Source organism: Melampsora larici-populina (genome assembly GCF_000204055.1).
Source record: "Melampsora larici-populina 98AG31 unplaced genomic scaffold MELLAscaffold_6, whole genome shotgun sequence".
In the NCBI taxonomy this organism is placed as follows: Eukaryota; Fungi; Basidiomycota; class Pucciniomycetes; order Pucciniales; family Melampsoraceae; genus Melampsora; species Melampsora laricis-populina.
The window spans coordinates 1,462,065-1,479,847 of record NW_006768770.1 but is presented as its reverse complement, the minus strand read 5'-3'; the positions used below and the strand labels follow the sequence as shown (position 1 = coordinate 1,479,847).

General features: G+C 41.4%; 3 protein-coding genes across 3 annotated transcripts; all 3 read right to left on the bottom strand.

The window, feature by feature from the left end:
• Positions 1 to 1,830: 1,830 nt before the first annotated feature.
• Positions 1,831 to 4,445, bottom strand: MELLADRAFT_103585 (uncharacterized protein; the record flags this gene model as incomplete). Its single annotated transcript, XM_007406403.1, has 3 exons — positions 1,831 to 2,708; positions 2,795 to 4,275; positions 4,354 to 4,445. 3 exons carry the CDS (start codon positions 4,443 to 4,445, stop codon positions 1,831 to 1,833), a joined length of 2,451 nt encoding a protein of 816 aa, XP_007406465.1.
• Positions 4,446 to 5,827: 1,382 nt separating this feature from the next.
• Positions 5,828 to 7,293, bottom strand: MELLADRAFT_33928 (uncharacterized protein; the record flags this gene model as incomplete). Its single annotated transcript, XM_007406402.1, has 6 exons — positions 5,828 to 6,219; positions 6,292 to 6,445; positions 6,515 to 6,634; positions 6,701 to 6,833; positions 6,906 to 7,078; positions 7,150 to 7,293. 6 exons carry the CDS (start codon positions 7,291 to 7,293, stop codon positions 5,828 to 5,830), a joined length of 1,116 nt encoding a protein of 371 aa, XP_007406464.1.
• A 3,944-nt stretch (positions 7,294 to 11,237) lies between these two features.
• MELLADRAFT_47242 (uncharacterized protein) lies at positions 11,238 to 16,537 on the bottom strand (the record flags this gene model as incomplete). Its single annotated transcript, XM_007406401.1, has 19 exons — positions 11,238 to 11,644; positions 11,729 to 11,815; positions 11,894 to 11,970; positions 12,105 to 12,402; positions 12,471 to 12,551; positions 12,627 to 12,691; positions 12,823 to 13,553; positions 13,710 to 13,768; positions 13,835 to 14,218; positions 14,312 to 14,415; positions 14,513 to 14,898; positions 15,000 to 15,083; positions 15,181 to 15,292; positions 15,381 to 15,431; positions 15,635 to 15,742; positions 15,850 to 15,892; positions 16,076 to 16,127; positions 16,192 to 16,346; positions 16,420 to 16,537. The coding sequence occupies 15 exons, from the start codon at positions 15,675 to 15,677 to the stop codon at positions 11,612 to 11,614; spliced, it is 2,595 nt and encodes an 864-aa protein (XP_007406463.1).
• Positions 16,538 to 17,783: the final 1,246 nt, after the last annotated feature.

Genomic DNA, 17,783 nt, shown 5'->3' with positions numbered 1-17,783 from the left:
AGCAACCCAGTCAATTTGAATTATCTTTCGTTTACTGAATGCTGTCTTTGTGTGTTTGTGGTGGGTGCATTTCCTGAGTCAGATGCTCTATTCACATCCCTTTTATCTTCAAGTATGGATTTGTTTTCCCTCTGCTATTGTATTTTGGTTCCAGAGAGTGGATCTTGATGATGGGATTGAATATACCAACAGCTAAAAATCAAGGAACAGATTCAGGATTGATAATCAATTGGGAAGACCATTACTGGTCCTTCACTGGAGTATACTACAAATAGTGGTTCATATTGGTTGTTTATATAATAGAAAGCTCAAATTGTGTGTTGGTATCAAACAGTACATTCTAAAAGGTAGGTCTGGCTGGTCAAGAATCTGTGGGGTCCCAGTCTATAGCCTGGGTAAAAAGGGTGGTATTTGGACTAGATGGCAGCCCCTGTGGATGAATTACTTTTCTTTAGTCACCATGCCATCCCAATTATATATCTATTCATGTCACAAAAACTGGGTTGACTCTCTGGTAGATTCTGTTTTACTATTCCTAATCTCCCTTTCTGCCTCAAAGGGAGTTGGTATGCTGATATCAATAAACTAAAAAATCAGGGGGGGGCTACCCACTACCCAGTATAAGGAGAACCAAACCAAGTTGTGGGAAGCTCCTTCACTGGGATTATACAGTTTGTGTGATGAGGATCCCATCTCCACCTATCCCTTTCCCAGTGGAGCTACCCTCATACCAGTGATATGGAGCAAGACCTTTTCTATCTATTTATTTGGGAGCTGACTCCATAAGGGGTTTCACAGAATATGAAAAGTATTTCTCTCCTGAGTTCTATTGAAATGGATACTGAAAAACTGTATCACATGACACAAATATCTACTACTATAAGCTCAAAGCTTCATGTATTGTTCAAGGAGTTAATGGAATAACAATGGGCCGGAGGAACTCCTGTAAGGGGATGGTGTCAAATCTTGATAGTGAAACATGGTTCACACATGATCTTAGCAAGGCTGCCACTATACTATACCGGTATATTATACTGTTGGTATAGTATATTTCAAGTATACTATACTAGGCATTATATGGATTATACTAGTATATTTATACTTATACTATGCTGAAAATATACCCAGTATATTTGGATTTACCAAACATACCTGGAAGACACCCATACAAGTTGTTGATAAGTTTTTATATATGTACCGCAGTATATTTCAATTATACTATACTATACTGCACTATACTATACCATGTTTGGAAATATACTATACCAAGTATATTTCAGGTCCAGTATAGTATAGTGCAGTATAGTACAGTATAGTATAGTGCAGTATAGTACAGTATAGTATAGTGGCAGCCTTGATCTTAGAGTAAAATTCTGGAGACAATCTGTGCCTCACAAACAATCCAGTGTCACTTGAATCATGAACCTGCATTGTTCCTTTCAATTTCATGGGACCTCAAAAAAAATTACTAAGAGTAAAACCACTATACCCACACAGTTTTCCAATGGGCCAAAAGTCATCGTAAGATCTATTGGATGTATTTTCAAGGGATAGTTTACACAGGATTGCACATGTCACATTTGAAAATCAGGAGGCTAAGTATTTACAAAAACATGGATCCCATGTCCCTGCTATCTGCTGGTCACATAGGATATCTGTGAGTTTTGATGATAAAGCTTTCAGAGTAAACCACATGAAGATACACATTGATTCCACATATTAGTCTATATTTGTGATCATAAAGACAATTCTGAATCTTGGATATATTTAAGCATAATGGTGAGTCAGAAATCTTGTAACCTAAGTGGGGGTTCACATTTTTGATCAGTGTTATAGTTGATTACAGAGTGGGCACCTGATTTTATAGCCTGTGAAGTAATCATCAATCCACTTCTCTAAACCCCAAACTTTTTTTCCCATAAGGTCAAAATATTCTTTGAACATGTGCGACCTTGCTTTCAAATCTTTGGGCAGATCTTCAGACCATTTTCCAATATAGCCCCTTGCTATCAAGTGGGGTTCCATTTTATGCCTCTGGCTCTGAAACAACAAGTTCAAATAATGGACCTTTTGAATCTCAAGACCAACATGAGTTGCAACCAGGATTTCCCCTAACTTAAGTCCATGAGATATTATTGGGTGTCTAGACATCACTTTCTCACATTTCTGTACATCTGAACAATTGGCCAGCATAGCTAATTCTTTGATACGAGATAGGACCAGTGAAGAGATCCAAGTACTTGGGCATGTTAAATAATGATTGGTATATTCTTCTACCCATGTGGTTTCAAACAACCAAATAGTTTCATTGTTAGGAAGAGTGAACTTTCCCTTCATAATGTCTATTAATTCATTAACCTTTTCTGAAATCTTTCCTGGAAGTAGTGAACCCCAGTTTGTTTTCTTTGATGATAATTCCAGAACAGTGGAAAAACGGACAATCAGTGGTAAGCATACCCCTTGCATGACTGCCCCTTCATTTATAACCCTATCTACAATTCTTGAGGTTTGACCCAACTTTTTGGAAGACATCAAGTAAAATGTAGCAATTCTCTTTTCAAACTTATTTTCAAAAATCCACTGAAGTTTCTTGTACTGGTCAGGTTCCTGTTTTATGATTGATATCTCATGTAACAGTATGTCCCAATCTTTGACCTTTTTATTCTTGAATAATGCCCATGGCTCCTCAATGTCCAGCATTTTACAAACTTTTTGAATGGGATCAGATAGACGATCTTTAAATGTGGCCCATTTTTTGATATGCACCATTCATCATAAATTTGAATCAATGCACTAGATCTCATGCATCCTTCATGAAAGTTCCTAAACCTGACTTGACATCTTTGAAGTATTACCCCCATCATTTCTTGAACAGTAACAAGTTTTTCTAAGTACTCAAGAGCAGCTATATTCAAATCCATCTTCAACCCAGTTTGTTGGTTGTCTGCATGTAGAATTTTATTCACAAATTCACATGCACAAGATTCTGAATGGTCTTGTCCTTCTTCAGAAACTATTACATCAATAACATCCAAAATGGTTGAGGGTTTATATGATTTTAGGATTCCTACATTTCCACCTTTAGCAACATGTTGGTTTTTTTGTCCTTTTTTATGTTTGCTTCCTTTCTTATGCTTCTTGTGATTCTTTTTGGTAATCTTTGGGGACTCTCTAACAACTTGGATTTTGAACTCATTCTGGGTTTCACTTGACCCTGATATCCCACTTTCTTGCTCCTTTTCATTGTGTGTCTGACCAAAATCTTGTGACCTGTCCTTCACAGTGGGTATTATGCTCATCAAGGTAGAATTGACATCATCATCAGTTCCTACATGATTTTCAGGAATCTCGTCTTCAGTCTTGGAATATTGTTCAGAAATCTCTGCAAACTTGTTCTTGGTGGTAGGAATTTTATTTCCCACCTCATGATGAATGGGAACTTCCCAAGAGGGATTACGAACAGCCGTCCAATCATTTGAGTTCCTGGAGTCCCTTTTGGCTCCATCTTTTTCCAAGTCTCTTGCTATTTCCTTTAAATCAGATCCATCACCATGAAAAGGGGGAACTTCAGTTAGCGGGCGCAATATTGTCGGGTTTCCTTCGAGCTTGGTCCGCTGTGCCTCTTGCCAACCTTGTGAGTTTGATTTGGGACCGGATTCTGGCAATGCACACTTGATTATGGGAGCTTTGATAAACCCTTTTCCTTTGTGCTGGAATGACCTGGACTCATCTATCAGTTTGTTGTTGTTGTCTCCTGTAATACTCTTGTGCAGAGTCGGACTTCTCGGCTCTTTGACAGACTCTATATCCTTTCCAGCGTTTGGTGATTGAGCTTGGTGATTTTGCGCCAGCTTCCGGAGTTCTCTTTGCGCATCCAATGAATGGCCATCACTCTCAGGGGTCGCATCAGCTTGTGGAAGAGTATCATATCTCTTACCATTGTATTGAACTTTGGCATTCCTCTGCACTTGGTCTTTTGCAGGTACATCAAAAATAGGTATACTAGCACCCAAATTCTCTCGTCCGGTGGCCGGACTGCTATCCGTAATCTCGCTTGCATGCTTTTCATCTTTGGTCAATGACATCGCAGACTGGATAGGCTTTAGACCTTCGGCTTTGATCTTGGTCTCGCGGAATTTTTTGACCTTTACGGGAGAAGACTTGGGAGGTAGATGGTCGTGGAGTGAGCTCTTTCCATCAGGTAGATGAGTCATCTGCTTTTCATACCCATTACCTTGCGGCGAGAAGGTGGGATCAAATGGTTTTGGGGATGGGCTGAAGCAATCCCTGAAGTCGAATTAGAGCATCAAAGGATTATCCGCATATATCAATCAAGAGCAATCTGGCACATACCTTTCTCCCTTGTCTTGCAGAGGTTCTTCTGCTGTTTCAGGTCCTCTTCCGTTGAGCCTTGTGCCAGCAGAATCATACCCCGACTGCTGCATAATATCGTCAATAGATGAGTGAAAGAACGAAACGTCTCCAGCACTTCCTGAGCCAAAGATTCGTCTTCTTGGTGATGTCTGGGAAAATATTGAGGGACTTCGCCATATATTGTACCCCGGACCTTCTTGTCCTTTAATATGGCCAACGGTCGTCTCAATTCTCTCGAGAGCCATGCAGCGCAAACAAGAACTTAATGAATATAAAAGCAAAATAATTGCGGATAATGATAGTGTATGCATGGCGTCTAAATTTTCGTGAGCAGCTTCGTTTGACGGCAATCTTTTGGAGTTCACTAGGTAGTGATTTAAATGAATCGATTTTCGCTCTCATTCAAAAGAATCAAACAACACTCGACCTCAGAAGGATTGTGATTTCTGCGAGGCTAGCATTCATGAGCTGAGCGCAAGCAATGCGCAACTGGTAGAAGGTGTTTCAATTGATACGATTGCGACGAACTTTCCTGACAAAACAAGTTACTATTCGCATGAACTCCTATTGAGTTCATCTCAAAGTTTGTAATTTTTGAGGGCCAGGATGGTGGACAGTAGCGACTCGATATTCGCAGCTGGCATTCGATTCCAGCAGAAGGTCACCGAAAGTTCGAAACTACAACTTCACAATCTCATACTGGTGAGAATCGAGATTCTAGATTGGCCGAGGGGGAAGATGAACACGTATTCTTATGCATTATATCTTCACCGTGATGAGATTCGTGGATCTAGATCTATCAGATATCTGTAACTCCTCGTGAAATGACTCAATGAGATGTATCTGAAAGTGTATTATGTTTGTATGCCAATATCATGACCGAAACCCTTCCGCAGAGCGCAACCTCTGAACAAAACATTATTCCCTTCCTTTCAATCTGTGTAACGTTGAAAGGTGGAGCGGTGCAATGCCATGTCCGGCCGAAAGAATTGTCTAATTTGAAAAGAATCCACTCATGACACATCAAAGCCGGCCCGGTGTCTCGTAACTCAATGAGAACTTTTGGTCTAAAGGGAGATAACTTTGCGCACAGTCCAGTGGTGACGTGGTCTAGCCTAAATTATAATGCTTGATGTGAGGATGGCTGACTTCTTTTCAATTGTCTTCCATGCAGCTAAGCATTACCAGATATTGTGCTGAAATGAGATCCGATGTTTTTCCAAATCTTATGAGAGAAGAGTTTAGTAAGGAGTCTATCCGCATATTTGATTGTATAATCTTGATTTCACTCACTTCTGCAAGGATACCTTTGCTACTTTCAAACAATTTATGCTACAAACTTGCATTTCTCTCCTTCCTCTTCAACAAAATGAAAAATAGATTCTCTGTGATTGATTTTTGTCATGATCCAGAATCCCGAAGAAGATTAAGCACAAGGATAAGTTCGTCTTCTTCATGTATTCAATTTCCAGCCCAACTTGCGCCCTGCCCAAAACGGTACCACCACTTCATGATCCCTCTCACCAGTGATTTTAAGCTCTACTATCTTTTCATCATCCCTTGCCAGCGTATGTCCCTTTTCATTCTTCTCTATCCCATAAAATGCTCTTCCAAATGTACTGACAAATCCATTCAACCGATTTAGAGGTATAGGACTCAAGATCTGACGAATTTCCGAAGATGATGTGGGAGGTGGAAGCGCAGATTCGAAGATGGAAGCCAAGCTAGGCAGTAAGTAGGGAGAAGTGTAAATCCCTGCAGCACAACAAGTTGATGGATGATTTGGCAATTTGGACGTGATCGGATGTGGCGCAGAATCTGAACCTAGGAAGAACTGCGGATGACCTAATTGGGGCAAAGCAGAGCTTCAATTCAACAAAACCGACGGAGAAAGATAAACGAGACGTTCAAAGCTACCTTCTCTAATGACTTCTCTTAGGGCTTCCCGGTCGTCTGGAAATTTGGCGACTGGTTTGCAAAAATTTAGACCATTACCAGCCCAATCGTCGACGGTGAGAGTGAGATGATGAGCAGTGATGGTACATCCAACAGTCGGGCCACAACTTTTGACCTAAATTTGACGAAAAACTTAAGAAAAACTGTTGTAGTGGAGATAAGAAATAAGTGGAAGTGCACCAACAGCTTCGATCGCATTACGAGTAGTAGCATGTTCAAGCACGATTCTCAGTTTTGGGAATCTTTGGTGAAGTTGTAACAACTTGGGCAAAAACCTTGCCTCCGCATTCAACACGCAGGTACCCTGTATTACAAGCCAAGAGCGATTAGTGAAGCCCCATAAATTAAGAAAGCAGAGCAAGTGTCTTACATCATGAGGATTACTAGGTACCTCACCATGCAAGTTCAGTATCATCCCTAGTTTTTCCATCATCTCAAATACAGGATAATAAATTTCATAAGACTCCACACCTCCACTTGAATTTGTTGTTACTCCCCTCGGACTGTTTTTGAACGTTCACAAATCAGTATAACGTTTACCACGTTTGTAGATCATGAGGGCAAGTCAAGCTCACTAAGATTTCACACCAACAATTCCTGCCGATTTGGCTCGCTGAACTTCTTCAACATCTAGCTGGGGGGATAGATAAAGGCTCATCAAAAACTCAGTATTGGGTGACAATGCTTGTAGTTCGGCTCTATATGCCAATGCCATTTTGGTAGTAGTGATTGGTGGAATCGTATTGGGCTAAGTGTAAAAGTTGGAAGCCGATTAACAATGATTTCTACACATCCTTCTTTTGAGTTCGAATCACTAACCATCACATAAGCTGTACTGATACCACCTTGAGCCAAATGAGGTGTGACGAGTTCAGCAAGTTGTCCGGTCTGACGTAGATGAACGTGAGCATCAAATACCGAGTCTAATTCGATTGAGGTGATATCTAGGTTTGAATTTATCATCTCGCCCATTTCGATTGACAAGCTAGCGCTTTGAAAGTTCGTGTTGCCTTCTTCTTAAATATCTCGCTTTGGAGGTTAAATTTTTTTCTGCGTGAGATCGCATCGCAACAATGCGAGCACAAAGTGGTCCAACCCTAAACAGCATTTCTCTAAACAGCATTTCCGGCCCGGTAAAGGCGTACCTCCCCGAAGGCGGGTCAGATCCGACGGCCTCGGAACAGCTCCGAACGCATCCGCTTCATGATTCAACAATCAAACAAACGAGACTGAATACCCTAAACTCGAAGCAGAAGAACTCCAAAGAATCCAAATGCCTACAGGCCTATAGGATTATCAAGTTGTATTGGTAAAATCCTGGAAGAAATCATTACCAGTCAACTACTTACTGGGCCAAAAAATTTCAAGGTCATCTCACCTAGCCACATGGGAGGCCGCCGCCAACATAGCACAGGCAATGCTCTAGTGATCTTAATGTCCTAGATCAAAAACAAATGGCGGGAAAAGGAGGTAGTCTCAGCTTTATTTCTAGATGTTGAATCTACTTACCTATCTGTCCACCGTGAAAGACTATGGCATAAGCTTTGTCCAACACAATGCCCATTATATCAACTTCATCTCATTCAAGGTTTGCCAATCAAACACACAACAAATCTATGTATTCAGGATTTCTTATCAGAAAAGTTTGACCTCAAAAATGGCTTACCCCAAGGAGCTCCTCTTTTGGTGATTTCATATATCATTTACAACTCAGACTTACTAGGCACAAAACCACCTTCACCAAATTCAAAAGAGACATCAATAGGCTTTATAGATGATGTAGTTCACATAGTTGTGTCAAAAAAATCAATGAGACCTAAATCAACTCAATCTCCATGCCAAAAGATCAATCAGATGGGCTCAGGAACATGGTGCAATTTTTGATAAGAAGAAGGCTCAGCTAATGCACTTCACAAACAAACAAAACCCAGAAAATCTAGACTTCCTCTTTGGCAACATTCTCCTCCACCCAAGTAAGGATGTAAAATGGCTTGGGCTTTTGTTAGACCCCAAACTCAATTTTAATAGTCATCCACAACACATGAAGAAGACTGGTGAATACACACTACACCAATTCAAATGCATCAATAAATTTCACTCAGGTTTAGCTATGAAAGAAATCAAGAAATTGTTTAAATCAGTTCTCCTCCTGAGAATCACATATGGTAGTTGTGCATGGCTGACTAACAAAAACACAGGTAAAGCTAACCAAGTTCTGGATTTCATACAAAATAGTGCAAATAGGATAGCCCTAGGAGCCTTGAATGGGTATTTGAACAAGATGTCAAAACATGATGTGTTTATGGCCCCATTTGCCTGGTCAGCAACTAGCCAACACCATCAATTCATTCTCCAAAGACTAGCAGCACAGGAATCCCATACCACACAAAATTTCATTCAATACAAATTATACTTCAACCATAAAACACATCCAGGGCCAATTCAGGACTCCATGCACTTCCACATCTCAAACCACTAACAAAGGAAACAATTGAAACATTTTTTTACATTCAATAGCTCCATGGGCCAAAATCTTTGGTGTAACCATGAATACTGATAAATCAAAAGGAGAAGTGTTGAAAATGTTACCGGATCAACTGAATTCATAAGAGTACCAAGGAGCCATAATTATCTTCACAGATGCTCTTTTAAAAACAAAGGAGGGGGTGCTGCTGCGGTCAATGAACTATTTAGCTGGACCCAAGCGGTAGAATACACTGACAACTTTTCCAATAACAAGATGGAACTTCTGGGTATCTTACTTGCATCCTAACTAGCTAACAATCTAATTCACAGACAGAGAAATACACCAAAAGACCTAGCAATCTTCAGCAATAATCAAAGTGCAATTCAACCAAGTCAAGACATTCAAAGACCAATCACAAGCCAACATCTATTCATCAAAATTAGGACTCAATTAAAAAGACTGCCCAAAACAACTCAGATACCTTTTCATTGGACTCCCAGACATGAAGGAATAGAGCTAAATGAATTAGCGGACCACCTAGCAGGCAAAACAGCAGAGGAACAAATAGAGGTGATGGAGATACCAACTAGCCTGAGTAGCTTAAAACACCAGGCGGAAGACAAATTGAATGCTAAAAACTTTCCTTTCAAACCAGGGAAAGCTCCTTTCTCAACTGAACCTAAACACATTGCAAAAAGACTAGAAGATATTAAAAAGGTTGCATAGCTTCTATATTCCAAATAAGGGCAAGCTGCAGCCCACACAATGAACATCTCTTTAAGAGGAAACTTACTGACTCACCAATGTGTGAGACATGCAAAATCAAAGAGAATACTCATCACTACCTTCTTTCTTGCAGACAATACTCAAAAGCAATAAAGAAATTCAGATTAAGATTAATGTCACAAAGATTCTAGATTCACCAAAAAAATCTGTTTTTAGCGGAATATATGCTTGATACAAAACACTTTGTACATTTCCACTCCTATCTACAAGACAAACCAAGGAAGATGACCACAGAGCAAGTGACATGATGACTGAGGATGCATGCATTTTAATCCAACAACACAGATTAATTCTGACCAAAAGAATCTTTTTTCACCTAATGTCCAATCCCTCTTGGGTTTGACAGTCTTCACGTCAATTAAAACAAAGACTGCCAAGACATCCAAAAGCCCCTCAGTCATAGATGAACACATTCTTCTGATGATACTTTTGCTCATAAAGTTTTTAACTTGGTATTCAATCCCTCTGGGTTTGACGGTATCCAAAGACCATTAAGACATCCAAAAGTCCCTCAGTCAAGAATCAACAATTCCTCTGATGATCCTCTTGTTTTTCAAAAGCTTCTCTAAACTGATGTGAAATCTTGCTGGGTTTGGTGGTTTCAAAGGACCACCAAAACATCCAAAAGTCCCTCAGTCAAGAATGATTAATGCATTCCTCTGATGATACTTTTGCTTCTTTTGTCACCTGATGTTCAATCCCTCTGGGTTTATTGATCACTTAGGATTGAAAATGATGAAACCTTTCAAAAAATTGATAGGAGCTTCTTCAAAGTCTTCTGTGTCTCCTTGGACCACTTTTTGTATGTCTAAAGTTATGGATTTCAAGGAAATTGGACTCCAAGATCAAGTGATTTCAGACGGTTTAAGTGCACCTGTAGGCCCTGGGTTGGATTAGACCCAGATTTACAAGAACTTAACAGCTCAACCGCTCAACTGTGCCACTTTGCTGAATTAAAGTGGTGCTTGAAACGGCACAAGTGTGTGTAAAAGGCTTATCACAAGCTCTGTTCAATTGTTTGTGAGGCTGCACAATGTTTAGAGCCCTCAAAATGAGGTTTCAAGCAATATTGGAAGAAAATTTTGCTGTGCTTAGGCCAAACCCTGGGTTTCAGTCATAAAGCCCTCTTCAAGAGCTGACATGGCCATGTCAGAAGAGGGGCTTAGTTAAGCTTACTTTTGTCCTGAGTCACACAGTTTTTGTGAAATGGAAAAGCTTGAAGCACATGACCATTACTGATAGGCACATGTGAGGATGATAGCAGTCCAAAGTCAGGCTTCAGAAGCCTTGCATGTCAAAACTTGACAAAATGGTATTACAATAGTTGCCTCATGATTACTGTACAATTGGTTTTTGAGATCTTTGAACATTTCAGTTTGTGTCTGTCTCTAGCCAAGTTGGAACCCTTGGCGGACTACCCAATCAGGTTGTGATCAGCCATCCATCCCATTCCAAATCCAACGTGTAGGAGTGATTTGCAGGCAAGACATCTGACCAGCAAAGGCATGTAGGGAGTTATGTTCTGCAAGAGTTTGTATAACAATGACTGCTTTGATCATTGCTGATCCTCAGTTCATCTCTGTTCATCCTACAAAGCTTGCCAAAAACTCTGTGCCAATTTGTTTGAGTCTTGCGGAAAAACTTGTACAAGGTTATAAATAATTTTGGTGAGACTCATTTTGTCAATTTCAGTACATAATACGCATCAAGAGAGGAAAACAAAAACATGAAATGGAAATAGACAAATCGAACAAAACCACTCCAAAACCACCCCATTTCTAAGAAAGCGCATACATTCAATTCATATTCCAAACGGGACCAGACAATATTCGATCTACACGTATTTACTCTGCCTCGGTTTCTGAGAGCTCTGTAATCTATGCTTACATTTTTATTCCACTTACCAACTTACAAAAGTTCCACCAAGCTCAACTTCTGGACCTACATCACGGTTTGTATGATCATTGATGACACAGATCTTCTGAAATTTCTCTATTCAGTAAAGAACTGGAATCGAGCCTTCATTTGTTAAGTGTAGATTGCCATGGTCAATGGATTCACCTGTTTTTCGTTGCAAAAGAATAAGAGATTGGTCATCAAAGAAGGGTATGATTTCAAAAACCCGTGATAAAGATTAGTACTTACGGAGGCACTCTCCTCATACATCTTATCATTCTGCAAAAAGTCTAATGGCATCTCTACCAAATGTCCTTTGACCTGATTCAATCGATTCTATATTGAAACATCATCCATAACAAGTCCAACGATCAGCTTTGAAACTCTGTAAGATGAATGTATAATACGCTATACCTTCACATCTTCTAGATTTCCTGCTTCATTGACTACGTGACATACTTTAGCGGCGCCTTTTCCGCTGGGAACATAATCTATCGCACGAAAAAGAATAGGGTGGTATGAATCAGTCAGTATTCCATCAAGTTCCATAACCGGGTATTATTTCAAATATTAAGCTGGTCTCATCGTCTCACTAGCATGAAAAGAAAAGGATGAATTCGGTTACCATTGTAGTCTTTCCAAGTCAAAATCCCTGCCGCAGGAACCGGTCTGAATACGTGACCAAAGGCCTGCGTGTTTCTTTGCGCCGTCTTCGTCCACATACACTCCAGCTCATATCCCATCGGGTCGCAAACAGCATTATCAGCTTCAGTATCAGTGGTGTCTTCTTGAGGAACATTGACTGGTAGCATAGAACGTGTTGGATCGTCACGCTGAAGCAAACTTGAGCATGGTTGAAGTAACCCGAGATGTTCTTTGTAGAGTCGCCGACGGAGAGTCGCTGCAAATCTCGCTGCTGGCCACTGGTAACTCTTTCAGTCATCAGCTCATTGGCAGTTCTTCATCAAGCAATGCTCTTTTTCGCACTTACATATTCACCATCCATTTGACTGTCAAGAGTCTCTAGATCTTCAACTACTAAGGCGATTTCGCTATCACGATCACCCAGCATCTGTAACGGACGTTCCCTGTTAGTCTACGCCCGATAAACCAAAAATAGATCAATGAAAGCAAAGAAAAGACTGACGCTGCGGTCGTTGATGTTTGCAGACCCCATGATCACTTTCTTATCGTCTACGATCATCAATTTGGCTGATGGAGATAGCGATTGATCAGCATAATCACAAAAGCAGATGCTTGAGCTGACCTGCTACTGGACTGAGTCTGACAAAAGAGAATGATGGTACAGCATGAGAGACTATAAAATAAATGCAAGTACGTACTGTGTATGTACAACTCCTCTGAAACATATGCCGCTCTCTCTGATTCCTCGTCTCCTAACCAAGGAAGGCTCTCAAGTCCTCCTGGTACATCTTGCGTCACTACCGAATCAGCTACCTGTCGGTCATAGCCTGGGGCGGCCTGTGACCAAGCTCTCAGTTGATCGTGAGCTTCCTTTAGACCGGGTAGCTTCACCTCAATCGTTTTTCCACCGCAAGCTTTCATGTCATTATGGATTGGATCGATACCTTCACCTTCTTGGGCAAGCTTGAATTTTACCACTTTATTTTTCTCTAGCTCTTCCTTGCTTGCATTTTCTCCTAGATAAATCCTAGCTAGAGCAGCTTGCGTCATATAATAGCTGATCCCAGTCCGCGATTCGATATCTTTCAGGGTAGCAGGATCATTGTTGATTCGATCAAAGTTGCGCAAGTTGTAGAAGGAGATATATTCTCGCGCATCAAAGCCTGCTTTTTGAACATAGTTGAAGATAGAGTTTTCGCCGCGGCAGATTGATTTATACGTCCAATCCATGATGGCTAACGTGCCACTGGAATCCGAAGGATTATCCAAATTTCCAGCAAATCCCGGGATACATGGAACTGCGACAACTATTTTAAACTTCTGACCAGCTTGAGCAGCTTTCACAATTCGCTTCGCGAGTGCCAGCCCCACCGTATTCTTGATGTGACCTTCGGGAGCGCATGTTGTGATGAAACTGAAAGGGAAAATCCTCAGCGATCATCTTATAGGAGAGGTCGGACTACTGCCTAAAAACCAAACACTCACAATTGGTTTTCTCTATTGATTTAGGGAATCGCGCGACAAGTAACAGTTCAGACTTATATCGATTTTCAAACGGTATGAAATCAAGATGACAATGACATACATGTAGATGAACCGCTCTGATTCTGCAATCAGCTGAATGTATGCGTTCATGATAGAATGCTAATGATCCGATAGAAACTGTCAGCGGTTGACCAAATTGCAGAGCTTCACCCATGCTACACTTACCTCGGTTGTTGTTCCATTGCTCCAGTCACCACAACTACGCACGACTTGAACCCGCATGTTCCCCTTAAACGGCGTTCTTCCTGTCTCCATCTGAGACCCGCCAGAAGGATATGATCTTGCCTCTTGAGGAACATTCATACCTAAAAATCGACGTCCTGCCCGAGTCCATGCCTCATAATTTGGATGACGTGTCACAGGCTCGTGGTTTGGATGATCGGATTGGTCTGGGTACCCGGTTCCGATTTCAACCGAGAAACCCAGCAATCCGTAGCGCCCGTCAGTGTTGGGCTTTTTCCTATACTTGAGATTATAGATGAAGTTCCATCTTTCAACAAAATGTTGGTATACATCTGCCACAGCGGGTCCCTCTAACATCATGTGGGTCTGCAGACAAATGTTTCCCAGAATGCTATGTCAATCACGAGAACACAAAAAACATGAATGTCAGAGGTGCGGTGAGAGTATTGTGAGGCTCACGTCATGCCAAGGCATGCGGGGTACCTCGAGTCGACTCTCTTGATTGCTGGTCCATTCCTCAACATTTTGGAAATCTTGTACACGAGCATTATTGTAGTCCTGGCCTAAAAAATCAAGAGGAAATATACTTCAATAAGGGATTCCTGTTTATGATGAAGATTTGTGGGTATAGGAGATTAGAATGAAAGCTGAAGTATTCACCAGGCCAGACGGTCTCAGTGAAGTCAGAAATATGACAGTCCGCAAGAGAATGTGAGGCAGTATCCCAACGACCAAAACACAGATCGAGACCACCGATGCAAGCCCATGTATTGTCGACCACTATCACTTTCTGATGATGAGACCAAAACAAGGTAGTCTCTTCACCGTCGAGGTGATCAGGGTGGCGCATACATGCAACGTTGGGATGCAAGGCTTCGAGAGCATGTTTGGTGTGGGACGATTTCATTGTCATGTTGAGTTCAACTTCTTTATAGACAATCACATAGATCTTTACACCAGCCTCGGCCTTGCGCTTCAAGATCCGATCGAGCCTCCAGCGCTCATTTAATGCGGGCGGTCTACGCAGATAGAGCTCTGGTGTCAACCTTTGTTTTTGTAAGGACCAAGCACGGGGTTTTATTTTTCAGTGACCGCTTGAAGGGACTCGAAAAAGGATTAACAAGTAAATTCAGTCATTCTGACTTACCACCAGTCTTGGATGAATATAGCATGCGTGGCTGATTCAAGTAACTCGGAAACAGCATAAAATGTGTCATGACCATCCACATACCTTGTGATCAAAATTAAGAGCTAGGTCAGTAAGAGACTGAGAATGCGATGATGCACGTATATGCGCATATGGAGATGAGGGGCTGGTGAGGACTGACCACTTGACATGATTCTCTTCCCGAACTTTAGCAAAACTATCGAAGCGATGACCGGCACGTATTTGTTCAAGCAACTTGTCATGAGCTTGTTCGTGAGGCTCATCATGCCGAGCTGAGAATTTAAATATTGATGCATGAGCAGATGCTGGCGGATGAACGATACCAGATATAACAAGTAAGAATCATTTTCTGAGACATACAGTTTGGATGAAAAAGGTTTCTAATTCCAGTTCCGATCCGCTCCATCTTCGCTGAACACCCGCCAAAGCAACCAACCATGTCCATGACCGAGTAAAATCAAACAGAGGGTCAGGTTAAAGTACAAGATGAATGGAGAGGTAAATGATGTATGTAGCAAGAGCTTGTAGTTATGTGGAGTGAAGGGAATCAAGAGAAGATCGCGAGAGACAAGGATGATTTTAAGGAGAGAACGTCTGAGAAAGTGATGGCTGACCATCCATGTCAAATTTTGTCTCTAAACCCTGAAAGAAACTCATCTTGATGTTGTATGCGTTGACAGAAAGGAGACTGTAGTGGGATACTGAGGTATCCTAAAGCAGAACTATGCAACAAAGTCGCACCTCCAAATTAACCCAAGTTGCTCGGTAACAGCATGTTTGAGGATTGTGATCAAGCTGTCATCGAAAGAAACACTATACAGACACTGACGAGGTTGTACCCTGTAGGAGAATCGAATCGAAAGCACCCAAGACTGCACACCACGAGATGGAAAAGAAACTTGTGAGTGATTGCTTGCTTGAGTGACAAGTTAGTTTCCATACATCGAGGTCGCCAAGCTTGACGGCTTGGATAGAGAGGGATCATTCGCATACAACATGATCGATTCCACCAACAAACCTGACAACAACTCGAGACGATCAAATTATGCACTCACTTCCGTATCCTTTATGAAGCAATTTAACAGCCTTTGTTGTGAAAATGGAGCACTAATGAAGTTTTGTGTCAGCCCTACGATCAACTGATTGCAGAACCAGTCAGTGAGTTAGATACCTGTTGTGGTCAGTCGACCAAATAGTGACGAATCTCGAGTGGTCGTCTTATTATGAATGCGACCGAAGCACTGATGAAGTTGGTTATGATGTTGCAAGTATCGACTGAGCTGCGATCAGCAGTCGATCAGTTTTCCGATCGTGTAATCAGAAAATCTAGATGCGGTCCTGAATGACGTCAACAATCAACTTTGTCAACTGGGATCTTGAAAAATCAAGCATTACTCACCTCCCTCACACCCTATGAGGCTATGATAGGTTATGATACTCTAGTTAGTGGAGGCGAGGTGACGCAGAAAAAGAAATGATGCGGTATTGTACTCAGACTTCTGCGACCAACCTTTCAGTTTAAACTTTGCATACGAAAATGTTTGATTCACGAGGGTCCAACTCACAACTTAATACATAACTTGTATTTTTGTAATTCACAAGGATGCACAGCAACCGCGTGGAATCAGTGCACGGGTTTAGCTGGGGACGGTTTGCTACTATATAGCCCTGAGGCTGTGTTGCATTTTTCCCGCCGAAGGCGGGATCGGACTTGGCAGAGGGGAAGCAACTGCGAGAGAACTATCGGAAATAAGAGAATGATGTGGGTGGTTATACGCGGCCTGACAGTCTCCACTGGAGCCGCCCCCTATTCTGTGTACAACATATTGCGAAGAGAAAGTGAGAGGCCTGAAACTAAACCCTACTCTGACATAGGGTGGCGGCGGGAAATAGAAAAAATCCTAAACTATTGGGAGACATAAGGGGTTCTCAAAGTAGGCCCGGTTTGTAAAAACCCAGTTGACCCAGTTGACTTTTTGGCTGTGATCTGTCAACAAATGTCAACTCGATACACAAGGTTACTGCCAAAAAGCAACCGGGTCACACTACAAAGAATATAATGTTTTCCGGGCAGAAAACGCAAATATTGATACACAAAAATATTGAGCGGTGAGGAGGAGGGCAAAAAATACAAAAAAATATGGCTGTTGTTCCTGGTGTTGAGAGCTTCAATCTGAGTATTTTTTTGTATTTTTAGAGTGCATATTGTTGAATGTACTAACAAGAAACCCCATATTCATCAGATATACACCGGTAACAGATGCTGAAGTTCAGTTCCTCAGATTGGAGAGGACAATTTGAATCTAATATATAAAAACGTAGAACAGGCCCGCATGAGTTCGGTTCCATGTTCCGTTCCAATCCCGACCCGTTTGTTATTGGCCTTCTATTTGTTGCTTTTCTTTTCTCTGCTTTTCCATTTTCTTTTAGTCCCAATCTTAGTCGGGTTCCATCGCCGCTTTTTTTAGTCTTGTCAGCTTTTGCCCCGATCTTTTACTCTGTGTGTTGTCTCCTTTTTGTTTTTTTCTGCTATCAGAAATTCCATTGTTCTTTTTCTACTGTTCTTTTAATGTGCATCCTCTCTGCTTTTGCATTTTCTGTGCGTTTTGTTTCTTTTTCTTTTGTTATCCGCTCTACCTTCAATGCCGTATCCTCCACCCTTTTCCTTTTCCTACTGTTATCGCGCTTCTTCCCCCGCTTTCGTTTCTGTCTCTTACCACCTCCTATATTGTTCTCTTTGATTTCCTCTTGCCTTGCTGTCGC